The 22,571-nt window shown below is 44.9% G+C and overlaps 1 protein-coding gene across 4 annotated transcripts in view; it reads left to right on the plus strand.

The window, feature by feature from the left end:
* CFAP61 (cilia and flagella associated protein 61) overlaps window positions 1-22,571 on the plus strand; it is a 367,571-nt gene that overhangs the window by 13,989 nt on the left and 331,011 nt on the right. For all 4 annotated transcript variants that reach the window (XM_075862970.1, XM_075862969.1, XM_075862971.1 and 1 more), the window contains exon 7: window positions 6,153-6,285. In XM_075862970.1, coding sequence (XP_075719085.1) covers window positions 6,153-6,285 — 133 coding nt within the window. The remainder of the gene's footprint in view (window positions 1-6,152; window positions 6,286-22,571) is intronic.

Here is a 22,571-nt window from a genome sequence, read left to right on the forward strand (position 1 = left end):
GGGCAGATTTAAGGCCGGATTCACACGAGCGTGTGCTTTTTGCGCAAGCAAAAAACGTGGCGTTTTGCCTGCGCAAAAGGCACTTAGATCCGTGTGGCCTCGGCATATGATGCGCGGCTGCGTGCTTTTCGCGCAGCCGCCATCATTATGACACTCCGTTTGGATGTTTGTAGACTAAAATAGGTCCCTGCGACGCGCGTGAAAATCACGCGCGTTGCACGGACGTATATCCCGTTCGTCTGAATAAGCCCTTACTAAGATGTTTTATGTGCCAGTCTGAGTATGAAGTCCACAGGAGTAAGATGAGACTAATTTATTTATAAATTTGTCATATCTTCTGCTTTCTGTGAGCCAGAAAGGGAAATCTATGCCAACTACGAGCTGGCGTATATTTCCCCTTTAATTTACGCCAGTTTCTGGCGTAAATTATAGTAAATATGTTGGCTGTGGTGGCCCCACCCACTTTTGCTAAAGTGATGTGAGTGGCGAAAATGAATTGAAAGTCGCAATTTTTTTGTTCAAACTGAGACTTTTGATGCATTTGCTACTTTTCTATGCCAGTAAACTGGCGTAGAACATTTGATAAATTCCCCTTATTGACTATTAGCAAGGTTATTATACCACACAGCTAGCTTATATAAAGCATTAGGCTGGGTTCACACGAGCGTGGCGTTTTTGTGCACGCAAAAATGCGGCGTTTTGCGTTCGCAAAAGCCACTTAACAGCTCCGTGTGGCTGCAGCATATGATGCGCGGCTGCGTGATTTTCGCGCAGCCGCCATCATAATGACACTCCGTTTGGATGTTTGTAAACAGAAAAGCACGTGGTTTTCATTCATCCTTTTGACAGCTGTTGCGCGAATCACGCAGTTTGCACGGAAGTGCTTCCGTGCGACATGCGTGGTTTTCACGCACCCATTGACTTCAATGGGTGCGTGATTCGCGCAAAACGCCCAAAGAACGGACATGTCGTGACTTTTTCAGCGGACACACGCTGAGTAAAAATCACGGACATGTCTGCACGGCCCCATAGACTAATATAGGTCCGTGCAACACGCGTGCAAATCACGCGCGTTGCACGGACGTTTTTCCCATTCGTCTGAATAAAGCCTTACTATGATAGAGACATGCGCTTATAAGATACGCACATATTTGAGTACTGATATTTTCTACATATTTCCCTGATTAATTGTTTTGATTTAACATTGCAAATAGTGAGGAGCGGATAATCAATCATTGCTCTGCTCACATAAGGATATAAAAGGAGAACTCCACCCATAAGTGGAACCAAGGTTTTGATGGACATTCCAGAAAACGTCATTCCCCTAAGGCCGGGTTCCCCCGGGTCGGATATGCTGCGTAAAGATCACGCAGCGTATTCGACTTGGAACCCGCAACACCTTTCGTCCAAAAAATTGCACCACATTGTGGTGCGTTTTTTCCGACTGAATTTTCGCTGTGTAAAAAAGCACTCATACTTACCCCTCTTTCCTTTGATGTCCGCTCCTACGGTGACGTTGCAGGCCATGTGACACTGCAGCCTGTGATTAGCTGCGGCGGTCACATGGGATGGAACGTCATCCCAGAATCCCGGACTGCAGGAAGAAGGAGGGCGTTCTTGGTGAGTATGCATTTTTTTTTTTGGAGTTGCGATTTTTGCAGTTTAATTGCTGCGATTACACCGGAAAAGTCGCAACGCATTCCCATTGAATTCAATGGGGAAAACCCGCAACAGTAAATCAACAAAAACGCAGCATAAATTGACATGCTTCAGATTTAAATTCCGCACCGCAGGTCAATTTATTAACGTTTAAGCTGCTTTTTTTTTTTTTTCCAAAGGGGGGGCATGAGATTTACTAAATATCATCCACTTTGCTGCTACTATAAATGCTGCGGAATTTCCGCACACAATTCCTCTGCGGAAATTCCACAGCGCTTACGCTACGTGGGAGCCTAAAATACTACTTAGAAACCCTGTTGCTGAAAAGAGACCTGGCCATATGGTAGTGTGGAGGTCACTACAAACTTCACCCTTTGGGAGGAGTTCTAATTAATGCTCCACTTTACCATTTATGTGCAGATATACATTATTCTTGCTGAAACTAATATACGGTACTGTTTGCCTACCCAAATGTAAATGTGCATGAGTAAAACCATCACTTCTTACTGCAAAGGTAAAGCATGGCACCAAGTTAGTTAAACCACTATAGACGTCGAGGCCTTATTCGGACTCTCACTAAACTGGTAGAACATTTTCCAAGAACATGAATGAGTCTGTCTCTGTGTACATGATATTCTATGTGCATCATGTATAAATCAGTACATTGGAAAGACATGCATGAAATCTCGAAATTTCTCCAGTAAATGCCTATTTTATCTTGTGTATTTTATACAATCAGAAATTGGTCAATCATTTTTTGTAGGGTTTTTCGCCACATGGGGTCGCTGTAGCCCTTTAAACAATAAAGCCTGTCAGCACCACGTTACAGGGAAGGAAAACAGGCAAATACATTCCTGATATAATGAGTGTAAGGCCAGATTCATACGAACGAGTGCAAACTTGGACGTGAAAAACAGCCGTTTTTCATGTCCGAGATGCACCCGTGCGGGACCTGTTTTCACGGATCCCCATATACTTGAGTCTATCGAGGGGTCCGTGAAAATTGACGAAAATAGGACATGTTCTGAAAATAGGACACGTGTGAACAGCCCTATTGAAATACATGCGCCTGTGTGACTGCCGTGGTTTTAACGGCTATAATACGGACGTATACTACTGTCGTCTGAATGTCATCGAGTTGTGTTATTGGTTTATCTATAGTTTTCTTTAGAAAACGATTCAGTAGTCATATCTAAATAATTTTAGATATTTTTTGTTAATATTAGTCATCTTCATATTTAAAACAAGTCTAAGGCTGGGTTCACACGACCTATTTTCAGGCTTAAACAAGGCGTATTATGCCTCGTTTTACGTCTGAAAATAGGGCTACAATACGTCGGCAAACATCTGCCCATTCATTTGAATGGGTTTGCCGACGTACTGTGCAGACGACCTGTTATTTACGCGTCGTCGTTTGACAGCTGTCAAACCACGACGCGTAAAAATACAGCCTCGTCAAAAGAAGTGCAGGACACTTCTTTGGACGTTTTTGGAGCTGTTTTCTCATAGACTCCAATGAAAACAGCTCCAAAAACGGACGTAAAAAGGGCGCGAAAACGGCGCGAAAAACGCCGCGAAAAATGCGAGTTGGTCAAAAAACGTCTGAAAAGCAGGGTCTGTTTTCCCTTGAAAACAGCTCTGGATTTTCAGACGTTTTTGGTCACTACGTGTGCACATACCCTTAGTAGTCAAAATAGTTTTGTTGTTTTATTTTTGTATATAGTTTGCTAGAACCAAGTTTTTTTTATTACAGTAGATACATGCAAAAAGTGTTCTTTTTCCCGCTGTACCTCCCAGTTTATCTTCCCACCGCAGCCATTTTTCGGATTTTCACTTTTGTGTTTTCCTCCCCACTTTCCAAAAGCCATAACTTTTTTATTTTTCCATCAATATTGCCGTTTTAGGGCTTTTTTTTTGCGGGACGAGATGTAGATTTTCACAGCACCATATAATGTAGTGGGAAACCGGGAAAAATATATTTGTGGGGTAGAATAGCAAATAAACAGCGATTCTTCAATATTTTGTTTTTACAGCCTTCACCGTGTGGTAAAAATGGCATGTCAACTTTATTCTGCGGGTTGATACGATTACAGCGATACCAAATTTATATGTTTTTTATGTTTTACTACTTTTACAAGAAAAAACTGATTGTTAAAAATAAAATTTGAGTTTTGTCGCCATATTCTGAGAGCCGAATCTTTTTTCTTTTTCCATCGATTTAGCGGTATGAGGGCTTATTTTTGCGGGGCGAGCTGTAGTTTATATTGGTATCATTTTGGGGTACATTGGACTTTTTGATCACTTTTTTTTTTTTTTTGTGGGAGATGAAGTCACCACAAAACGGCAATTCTGACGCTTTCATTTTTTTATTTTTTACGGCATTCACCGTGCGGACTAAATAATGATATATTGTAATAGTTCAGACTTTTACGGACGCGTCAATATCAGTTATGTTAATTTTTTATTTTTTTACATTGTGCTTGAGGGAAAATGTGAAAAGGGGGGTTATTTGAACTTTTAATTGTATTTTTTATTTATTAAAAAAATAACCTTTATTTCACTGTCTTTTACTTTTTTTTACTTATTCACCTAGGGGACTTGGACCAGTGACCATTGGATCGCTTGCACATTATACTGCAATACTAATGTATTGCAGTATATCGTGTTTCTGACAATCTACAATGAAGCCCTGACATAGGCAGGGCTTCATAGGAGTACAAAGATGGTGGACCTGGGCGCCCCGGGCTGCCATGCCAACCAACGGCACCCCCTGTTCTTCGCCGCAGCTTTCAGTGATTTAAATGCCGCTGCCGCTATTGACCACGGCATTTAATGGGTTAAACAAGCAGGATCGCGCTCGAACGGGATCCCGCTCGTTACCTGGAAATGTCAGCTGTAAAGGCAAAGCCCCACGTGGCGGAATTGCTCTGGAATTCCGCTGCGGACACTCCGCAGCGTTAATCCGCAGCGGAGCCGTTTCTCCATTGCCTTCCACTTCTTTTTAGTAGGCTTCGTTTAGACAAGGTGGAAAATTCCGCTGCGGAGCATAGGCTGCGGTGCGGAATTTGGTGTCCGCAGCATACAATGGATGTTGCGGAGCTGTGGCGGACTGGTTGCGGACTCATTGCGGAAGTTCTCCATTGACTTCAATGGAGATTCTAAATTCCGCAATGAAGTCCGCAGATGTCATGTACACGTTATGTGTGCTGCGGATGCGTATTGGTTTTTTAACATGACATTTCTTCATTCTGGCTGGACCTATGTATTTCTAGGTCTACAGCTAGACTCAGGAAGTCAATGGGGCTCCCGTAATTACGGGTGACTACGTGTGTGCACCCATAATTACGGGAGCGTTGCTAGGCGACGTCAGTAAATAGTCACTGTCCAGGGTGCTGAAAGAGTTAAGCGATCGTCAGTAACTGTTTCAGCACCCTGGACAGTGACTACCGATCACAATATACATCAACCTGTAAAAAAAAAAGAAGTTCATACTTACCGAGAACTCCCTGCTTCTTTCTCCAGTGCACCCATAATTACGGGAGCGTTGCTAGGCGAAGTCAGTAAATAGTCACTGTCCAGGGTGCTGAAAGAGTTAAGCGATCGGCAGTAACTGTTTCAGCACCCTGGACAGTGACTACCGATCACAATATACATCAACCTGTAAAAAAAAATAGAAGTTCATACTTACCGATAACTCCATGCTTCTTCCTCCAGTCCGGCTTCCCAGGATGACGTTTCAGTCTAAGTGACGGCTGCAGCCAATCACAGGCTGCAGCGGTCACATGGACTGCCGCGTCATCCAGGGAGGTCGGGCTGGATGCCGAAAGAGGGACGCGTCACCAAGACAACGGCCGGTAAGTATGAAATTCTTTTACTTTCACTAGGGAAAGTGCTGTCCCTTCTCTCTATCCTGCACTGATAGAGAGAAGGGAAGTACTTTCACCTCAATACGCAACTGCTAGTCCGCATCAATTTACTGCACATTTTGGGCAGATCCGCCACAGAATCTTCAACGCAGATTCTGTGCGGCATTGATGCGGACAGTTGCGGAAGAAAACCGCCACGTGGGGCGATGCCCTAACACACAGCCGACACACTCGTCCTATAGAGCGGGCTCAACCCGTGAGCCCGCTTCTTACTCCCCCACACGACGTGCGCCATATATATTTATATACGGTGGATGTCGGGAAGGGGTTAATGTCCCTACAGGGACACGTTATGTTCAATGAAAGTCCTATTTTTTTTTTACATTTCCTCCCTCTTGGATGCTCTTCAGCACAGTTGCACAATAAAACAAAAACTCAATTTAGAAAATTAAAGAATGATTTATAGTCCGTAATCCACAGGATGACAATATTTAGGCATACAAGTACGAGAATTCTGAGACAGTCTACAGATAAAGCTGGTAGTATGACAGATATATACATACCAAATATAGAGTCACTGCTCTATTATCTAGACACTGTTAACATGACTATTTTGTTTTTTTTTAGGGTTGAAGATCATGATGACCTCTTACCAATTTTTTTGCGCCACAATGATACCCTGAAAGCAATTTACGGAGAATATTTTCTGGCAGAACTTATCAAGGCACAGGATGAGAACAACCATGCTGTTGTTTCTGAGGTTTGTGAGTTTTTTACCCAAAATATGTTATCTATATACGCAGCGTGTGAATGAGATTTGTTCAAATCTCATCCTCTTTGCTGCTACTGTAAATCGGTTGCGGAAAATCTGCAGCATTTACGCTACGTGTGAACTTGCCCTGAGGCCCCATGCACACGGTCGTAGAGTTCATCCTATGACAAGATGGCACCTTAAACTGACCATAGATGGGACGATATTTCTACTCCAGTCGTTAAAGGGACATACAGTAAATTATGATATGTCTGAAATGATGGGATTTACAGTTTATGTGAAAAATCATTCCTACTGTAACTATGGTTCATGTGTATTTTTTTTTCCAGTGGAAGATTAAATGCTATTACTATCACAGGTTAAAGAAACGGGGTCTCCAGTCGGGACCCCCTCTATTAGTGGAGAGTCTAGTACTATAAAGAATATCTATGCACTGATATAGTAGTATATAATAAACTACTCATGATGGGTCCTTTTTTCTCAGTTTACGGCAGTCTATAGAAAATGACACAAACGTTTTTTCCCAGATTTTGTATAAATCCAAGAAAATAAAACTGTATTCATCCGCATGAAATAGTAATAGGAACTTGTACCCTAAATATTAGTATTGTAGGTTCACGAGTCCATATTATAGCTTGTATTGTAGTACTCCTGCTACGGAGTATTGTCTCATCAAAAACTGGATATTTACTTGTGACTCTTTAACCATATGTGTTTTGTATATTGTTTTAGAGTTAATTGTAACTGACAATACGCCATTAGTGTAATCGCTTACTACAAACAGCAACACAATAAATAATAGATTCATGTTACAAGCCTCCAGAATTGGAATAGGCAGAAAAAGACATTTCAGACAGTATATTCTCACCAGCACATAGATAGACAAGCCCATGTGGGCCAAATATGATGCCAGTTTTCTCTGCCGAGCATAAAGCTGGCAAGTCGTCTTTTCACATATGGTAGATGGATTGGTTAATCAGCCTCTGCTGAGCATTGGCCCCCAAATTACAGGGCAGCAATGCCTCTGCTTTTGTTCAGTTTTTGAGATAGGACAAAAACAATCGCTCAGCCTTTAGCAGAGAGAGAGGAATAAAGTTAACGCTTAAGGCCCCATGCACAAGACCGTATTTTCATCTATATATCTAAATCCTGTCAGTAGATACAGATCCGTAGTCACCCATATTTTATCCGTATATATGGAACCGTAAAAAAAAAGAGGGAGGCAAATGATGTCACCAACATGTTGCATAGCAACGCTTCCGGAAATACAGACGGTTTACGGATGCACATCTGTAGCCGTCCATATTTACGGTAGCTCCCATAGGCTTCTATGGGAGAATCTGGGCCGTAATTACGGACAAGAATAGGACAGGCTCTATCATTTTTTCAGCACGGACACCCATAAATACTGAAAGTTGTCCATGGTCAGTAGAAATTAATGGGTCCGTAATTACGGTCAATAATTACGGATGAAAAACATGGTTGTGTGCATGGGACCTTAGTTTTGGATTTTCTTCCAGCTCTTTTCTATAAGGGTATGTGCACACGACCTCTTTTCAGACGTAATGGAGGCGTTTTACGCCTCGAATTACGCCTGTAAAGACGGCTCCAATACATTGGCAAAAATCTACCCATTGCTTGCAATGGGTCTTACGATGTTTTGCGCAGACAGCGCGTAAAATTACGCCCGCGGCAAAGAAGTGCAGGACACTTCTTGGGACGTTTTTGGAGCCGATTTTTCATAGACTCTATTGAAAACAGCTCCAAAAACGGCCGTGGAAAACGCAGCAAAAAACGCAGCGAAAAACGCGATTTGCTCAAAAAACGTCTGAAAATCAGGAGCTGTTTTCCCTTGAAAACAGCTACGTATTTTCAGACGTTTTTTGCTAAGCGTGTGAACATACCCTAAGGGTATGTTGACACGGCTTATTTTCGTCCGTTTTTCAGGCCGTAAACGCCCGAAAAATGGGCGTAAAATCGGAAGCAGAATGCCTTCAAACATCTGCCCATTGATGGGAAAACGGCAGCGAAAAAGAAGTGCAGGTCACTTGTTGGGCCGTTTTTTGAGCCGTTTTTCATAGACCCTATTGAAAACGGCTCCAAAAACGGCCGTAAAAAACGTTGCGAAAAACGCGAGTGGCTTAAAAAACATCGGAAAATCAGGACCTGTTTTCCCTTGAAAATAGCTCCGTATTTTCAGAAGTTTTTGGTTAAGCGTGTGAACATACCCTAACAGTTGTACATCACATTTAGGGCTTATTTAGACGAACGTGTAATACGTCCGTGCAACGCGCGTGATTTTCACGCGCCTCGTACGGACCTATGTAAGTCTATGGGGCTGTGCAGACTGTGAGTTTTACGCAGCGTATGTCCGCTGCGTAAAACTCACGACATGTCCTATATTTGTGCGTCGTTCGCGCATCACGCACCCATTGAAGTCAATGGGTGCGTGAAAATCATGTGCTTCAATACATAGAGTGCCTGCCGGCAAACAAAGCCCTTGTTTCCCCAACTACCAAAATTAAAATAACAAAATTTTATTAGGTATAGACAACCATAGACAGACTACATGAAAGTTAAAATTCCTGGTCCATTGCTGATAAGGATCAGCATAGTGCAATGTATCAAGACTCAAAGGAAGCAAGGTGCTAGCGACTGCAGTCCGCAGCACCAATGCTGTCAGTTAAATTCTAAAGGATCAGCAAGACCATTGATTAAAATTCAAAAGAGCCCCCCCGACATGTTTCGCTACACCTACGTCTTCTCCACAGACAATATCCCTTTACATCAGTTTGACATACACACTGCTTTTAAGGATTTACAAAAAACTTATCAAAAATACATTAGATCCTGTTGGGAAATTGCTAGCCTTGAGACCTATATACAGCACAAAATTGTATATAGGGAGCTTCGCATCAATATTACCCCCAACTCTTATCGCAGTGACGTAGAATTTGTCAAAGGCTGGGAAGAGCTCCTCACAGAGAGCTCTCTGCGACTATTACAATACCTTCTAGATTTCGAAAAACGTGATTATAATAAAATTGCTCTGCAACTGGAGAAGGAAATTGGGGACATTCAGGGCTTTAACACCCTCAGTGAATTTAGTAACTGCGAAACCAATTTACAAAAAAACATTGAAAAACTACAAGCTGAAATAAAAGAGAGGAAGCACCGTAAATACGTTAGGGATCGCAGGGACTTTGACACTGGTCAAGTCTATACGTACAAGACACAGTCACGTCCCGCCCCCAAGCGTGTACAAGTCTTCACGGACTTCTCTGACGCGTCTGGTGTGGACGAATCTGTACGTTCACCTAGCTCTAAACCTGGTACCAAACGCAAGATCAACAATAGATTTAATTCTGCTAAACGAAGTACCGTACAGACCAGATCAAATACAAATTGTCAGTCCCACCCGATCCCTACTACAACCTCGCATTCGTGCTCATTACCAGCTTTTTCTGTATCCGCAGTCTCCGGTACCTCAACTGTCCCCCTAACCCCCCGTTCAACTGGTATGGTTTCCAGTCAAACTACTATGAGCACAAAATGCCCGATTGGTACTACGAACAATATAAGTGTACCCCGAAATACTTTTCCTTTTTTAGGACTAACCAACTCCCGATGGAATCCGAACTAACAATGGTACAGCCTATTCTCCCTGCCATAGATAGAAGTGATGAGATGCAGGTGTACAATATATCTTCTATCCACCTAAACGATTCTGAACTTGCACTCTTACGTAGAGGTTTATCTTTTACTCCTTCTCCCTTATTCGATGAATTTGTGTGGACTAAAGATGTGAATCTATTTGCCAGAAAAGTAGCCCTGCATAAATACTTTAAAAACAATACTTCTGACATGGCAGGAATGGATAGAGGCGAACAGAATACACTTAGAGACCTTGAAGCTCTGCTGTATGAGAACGAAGTAGGTCCCATTGCTGCAGTCGGTCCTTTTTCCTCACTGCGCCCTAAATCGAAGCTCACTCCACCATTTTCTCAATACGCTCATATAGATGTGTTTGTTAAGTTGGTGTGTGCGGATCTCAAAAAGATCAGATCAGATAGAACGAGAGCGCTTGCTAATCTAAGCGAACCAGAAAGAGTAGCACTTGCTGAACTCTGCCACAATGGCCCACAGATTGTTGGATGATACTACTACCTACATCATCCTGGACAAAAATCCTACTGATCTGTTTTTGAGAGAGCTGCACATACTACTTGACGAAGCAAAGACACTTAGCCTTATTACCAACGAGGAATTCAAATGGATCTATAACCCTGTTCCAACTCTGGCGACTTTCTACGCTCTGCCAAAGATCCATAAGGAATCTCGCCCAGTGCCAGGTAGACCGATTGTGTCTAGGTAATGATAGCCTGACTCAAGGCATTAGCATGTATCTGGACGAGATCCTTTCACCTTTTGTTACCTCTTTGCCCTCATTCCTGAGAGATACTAAGGACACCATTAACAGGATCCAGGAGATCCATGTTACTTCCTCCACACTCATTGCTAGTATTGACGTGGAATCACTTTACACCAATATTCAACATCAATTTGGCCTCACACTTTTTAGGTACTAAAGGCACCCAATTCCATGCACATAATAAATTTCTATTATCACTACTTCAATTTCTTCTCACTCATAATTACTTCTTATTTGATCGCAAATTTTATCAACAGATAAAAGGAACTGCAATGGGCACCGTCTGTGCACCCACATATGCGAACTTATTTTTGGGTTGGTGGGAAGACACCATGGTTTTCACTGACACACTAGCCTCCTACACCTGTCACATCCTTTTCTGGGGGAGATATATCGATGATATTCTCCTCCTGTGGGACGGTGACCAATCCCTATTCCACGATTTCATGAACATACTCAATACTAATCAGGTGGGTATGAAATTCACTCACTGTATACACGAAAAAGAAATAATTTTTTTGGATTTAAAAATTTCCTTGGATCCTGCTGGTGGTGTCCATACTGATATCTCCAGGAAACCTACATCTACGAATAGTCTATTGCATTGGGAAAGTTACCATCCTCCTGCCCTCAAGAAGGGAATCCCTATTGGGCAGTACCTCTGTGCAAAAAGGAACTGTTCGGATGAACGGTCCTTTCAATTGGAATGTAATAGCCTCTTCTCCAAATTTGTGGCAAGAGGTTATCCCAGAAAGTGGCTGCACAAAGCCTATGCCAGGGCTAGAGCAACTAATAGAAGTGAATTACTATGTGAACGTAAGTCTCAAGATGCTCAGCAAATAGCGATCACTGCTAATGTAATGACGGGGGTAAGGAAACAGACAATTGAGCCCTAATCTACCCGCCACTCAGTCCCTGCCTACTTGCAACGACCCGCCCTAGGCGACGGGGTACAACTGGGCGACAGTCCCTATGCTCAGTAAGTGCACGACAGACAAACAGACAAGGGTACACAGAAGCAAGGGAAAAGGGGCAGTTGCCCACGGCAACACCGTGAGCAACAAGAGTGGTGAATGAGTCGAGTCAAACCAGGAGTGTACGAGGTACCAAACGCAGAGCAGGAGAGTAGTGAACAAGCCTAGTCAAACCAGGAGTGTACGAGGTACCAAACGCAGAGCAGGAGAGTAGTCAGTAAGCCAGGGTCAATATGAAGCAGGGTCAAATAGATCAAAAAGCTGCAGCAGGGCCAGTAAACCAAACAAGAAGAATCACAAGCAAGGAGGAACACGAAAGGCAGGTATAAATAGACAGAGGGCGGGAGCTAGCTCCGTCTGGCCAGGCTGTGATAGGCTCTCCCACTCCTAAGCCCGCCATCCTGAGTGGTGGAAGATGGAGTCAGTCTCACAGACATAGAAGCAAGTGCAGACGTATTACCTATGGGCGTAGATACAGAAGCTGTGCCTGGCAGATCCTTAACAGTACCCCCCCTCTTATGAGGGGCCACCGGACCCTTTCTAGATGGACCTGGTTTATTGGGGAAACGAAGGTGGAACCTCCTGACCAATACCCCAGCGTGAACATCCCGGGCGGGTACCCAAGTCCTCTCCTCAGGCCTGTATCCTCTCCAATGGACCAGGTACTGGAGGGAGCCTTGGACCATCTTGCTGTCCACAATCTTGGCCACCTCGAATTCTACCCCCTCAGGGGTGAGAACGGGGACAGGAGGTTTCCTCGAGGGAACCAAGGACGGAGAGCAACGTTTAAGGAGGGAGGCATGAAACACGTCATGTACTCGAAAAGATGGGGGCAACTCCAGTCGGAAGGAGACAGGATTGAGGACTTCAATGACCTTGTACGGCCCTATAAACCGGGGAGAAAACTTCTTGGACGGGACTTTAAGGCGCAAGTTCTTTGACGATAGCCACACCAGATCCCCGACCATAAACAAGGGGTTAGCAGAACGTCTTCTATCTGCCTGAGTCTTTTGTATGCTCTGGGACGCCTCTAGGTTCTTATGAACCTGGGCCCAGACTGTGCACATTTCCCGATGAACGACCTCTACCTCGGGATTGTTAGAACTACCAGGTGAAACGGAGGAGAACCGTGGATTAAACCCAAAATTACAGAAAAAGGGGGAGACCCCTGACGAGTTACTGACACGGTTATTAAGGGAAAATTTGGCGAGGGGAATGAATGAGACCCAATCATATTGACAGTCAGAGATAAAACACCTTAAATATTGTTCTAGAGACTGATTAGTCCTCTCAGTTTGGGCATTAGTTTCAGGATGGAAGGCAGAAGAGAAGGACAGATCAATCTCCAACTTTTTACAGAAGGCTCTCCAAAACAAAGAAACAAATTGTACCCCTCTGTCAGAAACAATATTGACAGGGACCCCATGGAGACGCAGGATGTGTTTGACAAACAAGGTAGCTAACGTCTTAGCATTGGGTAGTTTTTTGAGGGGCACAAAGTTGCACATCTTACTGAAGCGGTCTACTACAACCCACACCACCGACTTGCCTTGAGATGGAGGCAAATCGGTGATAAAATCCATGGAGATATGGGTCCAAGGTCTCTGGGGAATGGGCAAAGAACATAGTAAGCCCGCTGGTCGGGACCTGGGAGTCTTGGACCTAGCACAAACCTCACAAGCGGCGACGTAGGCCTTAACGTCCTTAGGCAACCCAGGCCACCAATAGTTTCTGGCAATGAGGTGCTTGGTACCCAGGATGCCTGGATGACCAGATAGTGCGGAGTCATGATTTTCCCTAAGTACCCTTAGCCGGAATTGCAGGGGAACAAACAGCTTGTTCTCAGGAAGGTTCCCGGGAGCTGAACCTTGATCAGCAGCAATTTCAGAGACTAAATCAGAATCAATAGAGGAAATGATTATACCTGGAGGCAAAATACAAGCAGGATTTTCCTCCGAAGGAGGGCTGGCCATGAAGCTACGCGACAGTGCATCAGCCTTAATATTTTTAGAGCCAGCCCTATAGGTAACCAAAAAGTTGAATCTGGTAAAAAATAACACCCATCGAGCTTGTCTCGGGTTTAGCCTCCGGGCAGATTCTAGGAAAACCAGATTCTTGTGGTCGGTAAGGACCGTTACCTGGTGCCTAGCCCCCTCCAGGAAGTGGTGCCACTCTTCAAATGCCCATTTAATGGCTAAGAGTTCGCGGTTGCCAATATCATAGTTACTCTCAGTGGACGAAAACTTCCTGGAGAAGTAGGCACAGGGACGGAGATGGGTGAGGGACCTGGTACCCTGGGACAAGACAGCCCCCACTCCCACCTCGGACGCGTCAACCTCCACGATAAATGGCTCCATTTGGTTGGGCAGAACCAACACCGGGGCCGAGATAAAGCACTTCTTAAGGACCTCAAAAGCCTGGACAGCCTCAGGAGGCCAGCAGAGGAGATCAGCACCCTTGCGAGTGAGATCCGTAAGAGGCTTAGCGATGACCGAGAAGTTAGCAATAAATCTCCTGTAATAATTAGCGAACCCCAAGAAGCACTGTAACGCCTTCAGGGAGGCAGGTTGGACCCATTCCGCCACAGCCTGGACCTTGGCGGGGTCCATGCGGAATTCATGAGGAGTGAGGATTTGACCCAAAAATGGTATCTCCTGCACCCCAAACACACATTTTTCGGTCTTCGCAAACAGTTTGTTTTCCCGAAGGACCTGGAGCACTTTCCTGACATGCTCAATGTGGGAGGACCAGTCCTTGGAAAACACAAGTATGTCATCAAGGTACACTACAAGAAATACCCCCAGGTAATCTCTTAAAATCTCATTTATGAAATTCTGGAAGACCGCGGGAGCATTACACAACCCAAAGGGCATGACGAGGTATTAGAAATGACCTCCGGGCGTGTTAAACGCAGTCTTCCACTCATCCCCCTCTTTGATGCGGATAAGGTTATACGCCCCCCGTAGATCAAACTTAGAGAACCATTGGGCCCCCTGAACCTGATTAAAGAGATCAGGAATCAAAGGAAGGGGATACTGGTTCCTTACAGTGACCTTATTCAAGTTACGGTAGTCAATGCATGGCCTAAGACCACCATCCTTCTTCCCTACGAAGAAGAAGCCAGCACCTACCGGAGAAGTAGAGAGGCGAATGTAACCATTGGCCAGGCATTCCTGGATATACTCTCTCATGGCTTCAAGTACGGGACAAGAGAGATTAAATATCCTACCCTTAGGGAGCTTAGCTCCTGGTACCAAATCGATAGCGCAATCGTATTCTCTATGAGGAGGTAACACTTCGGAGGCCTCCTTAGAGAAAACATCAGCGAAGTCCTGAACAAACTCAGGTAGCGTGTTCACCTCCTCAGGGGGAGAAATAGAATTAACAGAAAAACATGACGTCAAGCATTCATTACCCCATTTGGTAAGATCCCCAGTATTCCAGTCAAACGTTGGATTATGCAACCTCAACCAGGGAAGGCCTAAAACCAAATCGGAAGATAATCCCTGCATCAACAGTACTGCTCCAAATGCATGGAGCCAACAAGGAGTTCAAAAACAGGGGTATGCTGTGTAAAATAACCATTAGCAAGAGGAGTGGAGTCGATACCCACTACCGGGACAGGTTTAGGCAAATCAATCAAAGGCATAGCTAGAGACATAGCAAATTCCACAGACATGATATTAGCAGACGACCCTGAATCCACGAAGGCACTGCCGGTAGCAGACCTACCACCAAAAGAGACCTGAAAGGGAAGCAAGATTTTATTACGTTTCATATTTACGGGAAATACCTGTGCGCCCAAGTGACCTCCCCGATGATCACTTAGGCGCGGAAGTTTTCCGGCTGCTTATTCTTACGCCTAGGACAGGTGTTCACTTGATGCTTGTTATCCCCACAATAGAAGCAGAGACCATTCTTCCTGCGGAACTCTCTACGTTGTTGGGGGGACACGGAGGCCCCGAGTTGCATAGGTACCTCTGAGTCTTCCGTGGAAGAACGAAGCAACGGAACCTCGGGAGGCATCATGGGGGAGTCAGAGGAGAAAACACAAAAACGTTCACGTTGTCGTTCCCTGAGACGTCGGTCAAGTCGTACCGCTAAAGCCATAACCTGGTCTAGGGACTCAGAAGAGGGATAACTAACTAGCAGGTCTTTCAGGGCGTTCGACAGACCCAACCTAAACTGGCACCTTAAGGCAGGGTCATTCCACCGAGAAGCTACGCACCACTTCCTAAAGTCAGAGCAATACTCCTCAACAGGTCTCTTACCCTGACGTAAGGTCACCAGCTGACTCTCGGCAAAGGCAGTCCTGTCAGTCTCGTCATAAATGAGTCCGAGAGCAGAAAAGAAAAGATCAACGGAGGAAAGTTCAGGGGCGTCAGGAGCCAAGGAGAAGGCCCATTCTTGGGGCCCTTCCTGGAGCCGGGACATAATTATACCCACCCGCTGGCTCTCAGAACCTGAGGAGTGTGGCTTTAAACGAAAATAGAGCCTACAACTCTCCCGAAAGGAGAGAAAAGTCTTCCGGTCCACTGAGAACCGGTCAGGAAATTGAGGTGGGGTTCAAGAGGTGAGGTGAGGGGCACTACCATGGTAGCATCAGGCTGGTTGACCCTCTGAGCCACGGCCTGGACCTGTAAGGAGAGACCCTGCATTTGCTGAGCCAGGGTCTCAAGGGGGTCCATAGTAGTGTGAGGGACCAGGGTAGACTAGGTATATGGGCTTGTGATTATGTAATGACGGGGGTAAGGAAACAGACAAGTGAGCCCTAATCTACCCGCCACTCAGTCCCTGCCTACTTGCAACGACCCGCCCTAGGCGACGGAGTACAACTGGGCGACAGTCCCTACGCTCAGTAAGTGCACGACAGACAAACAGACAAGGGTACACAGAAGCAAGGGAAAAGGGGCAGTTGCCCACGGCAACACCGTGAGCAACAAGAGTGGTGAACGTGTCGAGTCAAACCAGGAGTGAACGAGGTACCAAACGCAGAGCAGGAGAGTAGTGAACAAGCCTAGTCAAACCAGGAGTGTACGAGGTACCAAACGCAGAGCAGGAGAGTAGTCAGTAAGCCAGGGTCAATATGAAGCAGGGTCAAATAGATCAAGAAGCTGCAGCAGGGCCAGGAAACCAAACAAGAAGAATCACAAGCAAGGAGGAACAGGAAAGGCAGGTATAAATAGACAGAGGGCGGGAGCTAGCGCCGTCTGGCCAGGCTGTGATAGGCTCTCCCACTCCTAAGCCCGCCATCCTGAGTGGTGGAAGATGGAGTCAGTCTCACAGACATAGAAGCAGGTGCAGACTGATTACCTATGGGCGTAGATACAGAAGCTGTGCCTGGCAGATCCTTAACAGCTAAATCCATAGGATCTACTAACATCAGATGCATCGGCACTTTTGATACTGGCTCACAACAGGTTCGCGAAATTCTACACCGACACTGGCCAATCCTTTTGTCTGACCCGGATCTTCGTGATGCTATCCCCTCTACACCTAGTATCACCTACCGTAGAGGGAGGAACCTACGTGACTACCTGGTCCATAGCCATCACTCTGGACCGAATGTGATGTCGAAATGTTGGCTAAAGTCATCTATTATTGGCTCACACCCATGTGGTCGGTGCTCTTTTTGTTATCTCATGCCTACCGTCAAACATTTCACTAATCCATTGGATGGAAGATCTTACCAGATCAGAGAATTTATTAATTGCCAGAGTAAGGGAGTTATCTATGTCGCCAAGTGCCCTTGTCCTAAATTATATGTTGGCAAGACCATACAGGAATTGAGGAGGAGAATCTCTAAACACCTAAGTACCATTCATCACAAAGAAGACACACCACTCTCTAGGCACATGCGCTCTGCACATGACGGGGATGTTCGTACCTTACAATTTTGGGGTATCACCCATATTAAACTTGGCCCCAGAGCAGGTAATCTGGATCGCAGGTTACTACAGGAGGAGGCACGTTGGATCCATCGTTTGGGTTCTCTCAGTCCAGGGGGCCTTAACGAGGGTTTCACCTTTGCAGCGTTTCTGTGAATTTATCTACTATCTGATATGAGCATTTCGCTATCATCTGCCGGTTCTCTTTTCGTACCGGTATATATACATTATTATGCTTTTCTTTCGGGCATCTTACGTTATAAGCTGCATTATCATTGAACTAATTCTGACTATGACTATACCTTTTGCTATCCGTTACTATTCATTGATTTAAATCGTATTTACTATTTACTCTTGTTGGATAACTATCCAGACTATTTTAGTGACTTGTGCGACGGTTTCCTTTAATCTTACAATCTAGCTCTTACTATAGATTAAATCTGTGGCACTATCAATGTTATCTTCTTGGTGGCATTACACACACATCGTTTATACCTGCGTGAAACCATTTTTGCGGTCCACGTTATGATAGTCATAACTCTCCCAGTCTATTTGTCTACATTTTTCCCTCCTTATCGCTGGTCATAGATTGACCTAGCGATTACATCTCACCTCACCTTAATGATGTTTGCATACATTGTAGTGCGCATGCGCCCAGACGAATTTTCTTCAACATCTTTTTAACTACTTAGATTTTTTCTATCTCCTGTATATTCTTTATAGCGCATGCGCGCCTGCACTGCATTCATTGGTGGTCTGTGTCTAGCCTGCGATTTGCGGTGCTGACTGTCAGTCAGCCGAGTGGAGGCACGGTCCTCTAATCGGTTTCTGATTGGCTCCCAGCTGATTGCAGGCACACGTGTAGACACTTCTCCTTGTATATAGGACTGTGGATTCCGCCGCTCGCTGTCACTAGCCCCGATACCCCTGAAGACTCTACGTCGGTAGCGAAACATGTCGGGGGGGGCTCTTTTGAATTTTAATCAATGGTCTTGCTGATTCTTTAGAATTTAACTGACAGCATTGGTGCTGTGGACTGCAGTCGCTAGCACCTTGCTTCCTTTGAGTCTTGATACATTGCACTATGCTGATCCTTATCAGCAATGGACCAGGAATTTTAACTTTCATGTAGTCTGTCTATGGTTGTCTATACCTAATAAAATTTAGTTATTTTAATTTTGGTAGTTGGGAAACAAGGGCTTTGTTTGCCGGCAGGCATTCTATGTATTGAATCTCTTGCGCCCACCAACTATTGGGGTCCATCCCTTAGTAATTGCTTGAAAATCACGTGCAGCACACTGGAGCACTTCCGTGGGACGCGCGTGAGTCGCGCAACAGCAGTAAAAAGTATGAATGAAAACAGAAAAGCACCACGTGCTTTTCTGTCTACAAACATACAAACAGAGTGTCATAATGATGACGGCTGCGCGAAAATCACGCAGCCGCGCATCATATGGTGATGACACACGGAGCTGTTAAGTGCCTTTTGCGCGCGCAAAATGCAGCGTTTTTTTGCGTGCGCAAAACGCACACGCTCGTGTAAATCCGGCCTTGAGCTGATAATTAAAAAGAGGCAGGACTTGGGGTACGTTCACACTGTTTTTGCTTTATTTTAGCCTGTGCTGTATTTTACCGCAGCAGCAAGGAACATTGCAGTGAACGAGAATTTTAAAATTACCATTCACTCAACACGGTTGAAAACCTTGTTTTTTTTTAGTTTTTTTTAATTTAAATGCAGAATCCCAGCATCCCTACCCCTCATGGTTTTTATGTGTTTTTATTTCATATTTTTCCCCATTGATTTTAAATCATATCTAGAAACAATTACTAGAAGTTCGTCTTTAATAGCTATGAGATAAAACACTGTGAAGAATAAGGGTATGTTCACACGGCTTATTTTCGCCCGTTTTTCGGGCCGCAAACGGCCGAAAAATCGGAGGCAGAACACCTCCAAACATCTGCCCATTGTTTTCAATGGGAGAACGGCGTTCTGTTCCGACGGGCCGTTTTTTTATGTGGCCGTCATGAAAAACGGGCAAAGTAAAAAACCGGCCGCGAAAAAGAAGTGCTTGTCACTTCTTCAGCCGTTTTTTTGGAGCCGTTTTTCATAGACTCTATAGAAAACAGCTCCAAAAACGGCCGTAAAAAACACAGCGAAAAACGCAGCGAAAATCACGAGTGGCTTAAAAAAATGTCTGAAAATCAGGAGCTGTTTTCCCTTGAAAACAGCTCTGTATTTTCAGACGTTTTTAGTCTAGCGTGCGAACATACCCTCACTGTAAAAATCTTCCAAGCATTCTTTTTCCTTAGTTCCCCTTACAAGCTTTCAGAGATTCTTCACTGAGATTAGTACTGACCTTGAAAGAACCCACTGCCCTGCAGTATCTACTGACTATAGAAGAATCTAGTGATGCGGGATATTTATTCTAAAACTATTAGGCCTCATTTACACGAGCGTGTGCGTTTTGCGCACACCAAAAAACGCAGCGTTTGGCGTGCGCAAAAGGCACTTGACAGCTCCGTGTGTCATCCGTGTATGATGCGCGGCTGCGTGATTTTCGCGCAGCCGCCATCATAGAGATGAGGCTAGTCGACGTCCGTCACTGTCCAGGGTGCTGAAAGAGCTAACTGATCGGCATTAACTCTTTCAGCGCCCTCGACAGTGAATTCCGATCACAATATACACAAACATGTGAATAAAAAAAAGACGTTCATACTTACCAAGAACTTCCTGCTTCCTCCAGTCCGGTCTCCCGGCCGTTGCCTTGGTGACGCGTCCCTCTCTTGTCATCCGGCCCCACCTCTCAGGATGACGCGGCAGTCCATGTGACCGCTGCAGCCTGTGATTGGCTGCAGCCTGTGCTTGGCCTGTGATTGGCTGCAGCTGTCACTTGGACTGAATTGTCATCCCGGGAGGTGAGACTGGAGGAAGAAGCCGGGAGTTATCGGTAAGTCAGAACTTCTGTTTTTTTTTTACACGTACATGTATATTGTGATCGGAAGTCACTGTCCTTGGTGCTGAACCAGTTTAACTCTTTCAGCACCGTGGACAGTGACTGTCTCCTGACGTCGCGTACCGGAATTTTTTTTGCCAGGTTCGGTCAAAACGAGTTCGGCCGAACCCGGTGAAGTTCGGTGCGCTCATCTCTAATTTGACACTCCGTTGACACTTCATCATTTTGACAGCTCTTGCGCGAATCACGCAGTTCGCACGGAAGTGCTTCTGTGCGGCATGCGTGGTTTTCACGCACCCATTGACTTCAATGGGTGCGTGATGCGCGAAAAACGCACGATTATAGAGCATGTCGTGAGTTTTACGCAACGCACTCACGCTGCGCAAAATTCACGCATTGTCTGCACTGCCCCATAGAGTAATATAGGTGCGTACGACACGCGTGAAAAGCACGCGCGTCGCACGCGCGTATATTACGCTCATGTAAATGAGGCCTTAGGCTGGGTTCACGCGACCTATTTTCAGACGTAATGGAGGCGTTCTACGCCTCGAATTACGTCTGAAAAAACGGCTCCAATACTTCGGCAAACATCTGCCCATTACTTTCAATGGGCTTTACGATGTACTGTGCCGACAACCTGTCATTTTACGCGTCGCTGTCAAAAGACGGCGCGTAAAAATACAGCCTCGTCAGAAGAAGTGCAGGACACTTCTTGGGACTCAATTGGAGCCGTTTTTCATTGACTCCAATGAAGAACAGCTCCAAATTACGTCCGTAAAAGACGGCCCGCAAAACGCGAGTACATGCAATTACGTTTGAAATTCAGGAGCTGTTTTCTCCTGAAAAAAGCTCCGTAATTTCAGACGTAATTGCAGTTATCGTGTGCACATACCTTTAGGGCAAGTTCACACGGTGTAAAAATTTCAAATACGCTGGCATTTCTTGTGAAGCACTTTTTAAAATACAGGCGTTTTCCACGTGTTTTCTAATGCGTTTTACACGTCAAAGAATTGGCATAACGTCTTTTTTTTACACTACGAGTTTTTTTAAATACGCATACGGAAAAAAATCTCGTTGTATATACTGTATGCTTTCCAATTGATTTCAATGGGAAGCGTAATGTAGCATTTTTTTGACGTGTATTTTGGCGCGTATAATGCAGCAAAATACCCGTCAAATACACGCCGTGTGAATAGCGCCTTAGGCTATGTTCACACAGGGCGGATACGCTGCGCAAAAAGAACTGTATAGCGTATACGACCTGGTGGCCGCAAGGAATTCCGTTTTTTCATAGACTCTATTGATAACAGCTCCAAAAACGGCCGTAAAAAAACGCCACGAAAACGCAGCGAAAAACGCAGCGAAAAACGCGAGTTGCTCGAAAAATGGCTCAAAATCAGGAGCGGTTTTCCCTTGAAAACAGCTCTGTATTTTCAGCCATTTTTTGCTAAGCGTGTGAACATACCCTAAGGGTATGTTGACACAGCTTATTTTCGTCCGTTTTTCGGGCCGTAAACGCCCGAAAAATGGACGAAAAATCGGAAGCAGAGCGCCTCCAAACATCTGCCCATTGATGGGAAAACGGCGTTCTGTTCCGACGAGCCGTTTCCTGTGTTTTTTACGGCAGAAAATGGTGCGTATGTCACAGCGTTTCTCTCAATGCTGGAAGATGGTGACATCTCCTCAGAAAAACGCAGCAATTCAATCCACATTCCACAGCAGGAATTGACATGCTGCGGTACGAAAAATTACGTAAATTCGAGTCAGATTTTTTACGCAGCGTGAGGATGAAATTTGTTAAATCTCACCCACTTTGCTGCTACTGTATTCTGCTGCGTATTTTCTGTCCGCAATTCCAGATGCAAAATTTGCAGCAATTCCACTACGTGTGGACAAGCCCCCTTTTTTTAAATAAATAGATCAGTCAGTGTGTTTAGTTTAAGGGTATATTCACACACAAACTCAAAAATGTCTGAAAACACGAGGCTGTTTTCAAGGGAAAACAGCTCCTGATTTTCAGACGTTT

This window comes from Rhinoderma darwinii, chromosome 4 (genome assembly GCF_050947455.1).
Source record: "Rhinoderma darwinii isolate aRhiDar2 chromosome 4, aRhiDar2.hap1, whole genome shotgun sequence".
Lineage (NCBI taxonomy): Eukaryota > Metazoa > Chordata > Amphibia > Anura > Rhinodermatidae > Rhinoderma > Rhinoderma darwinii.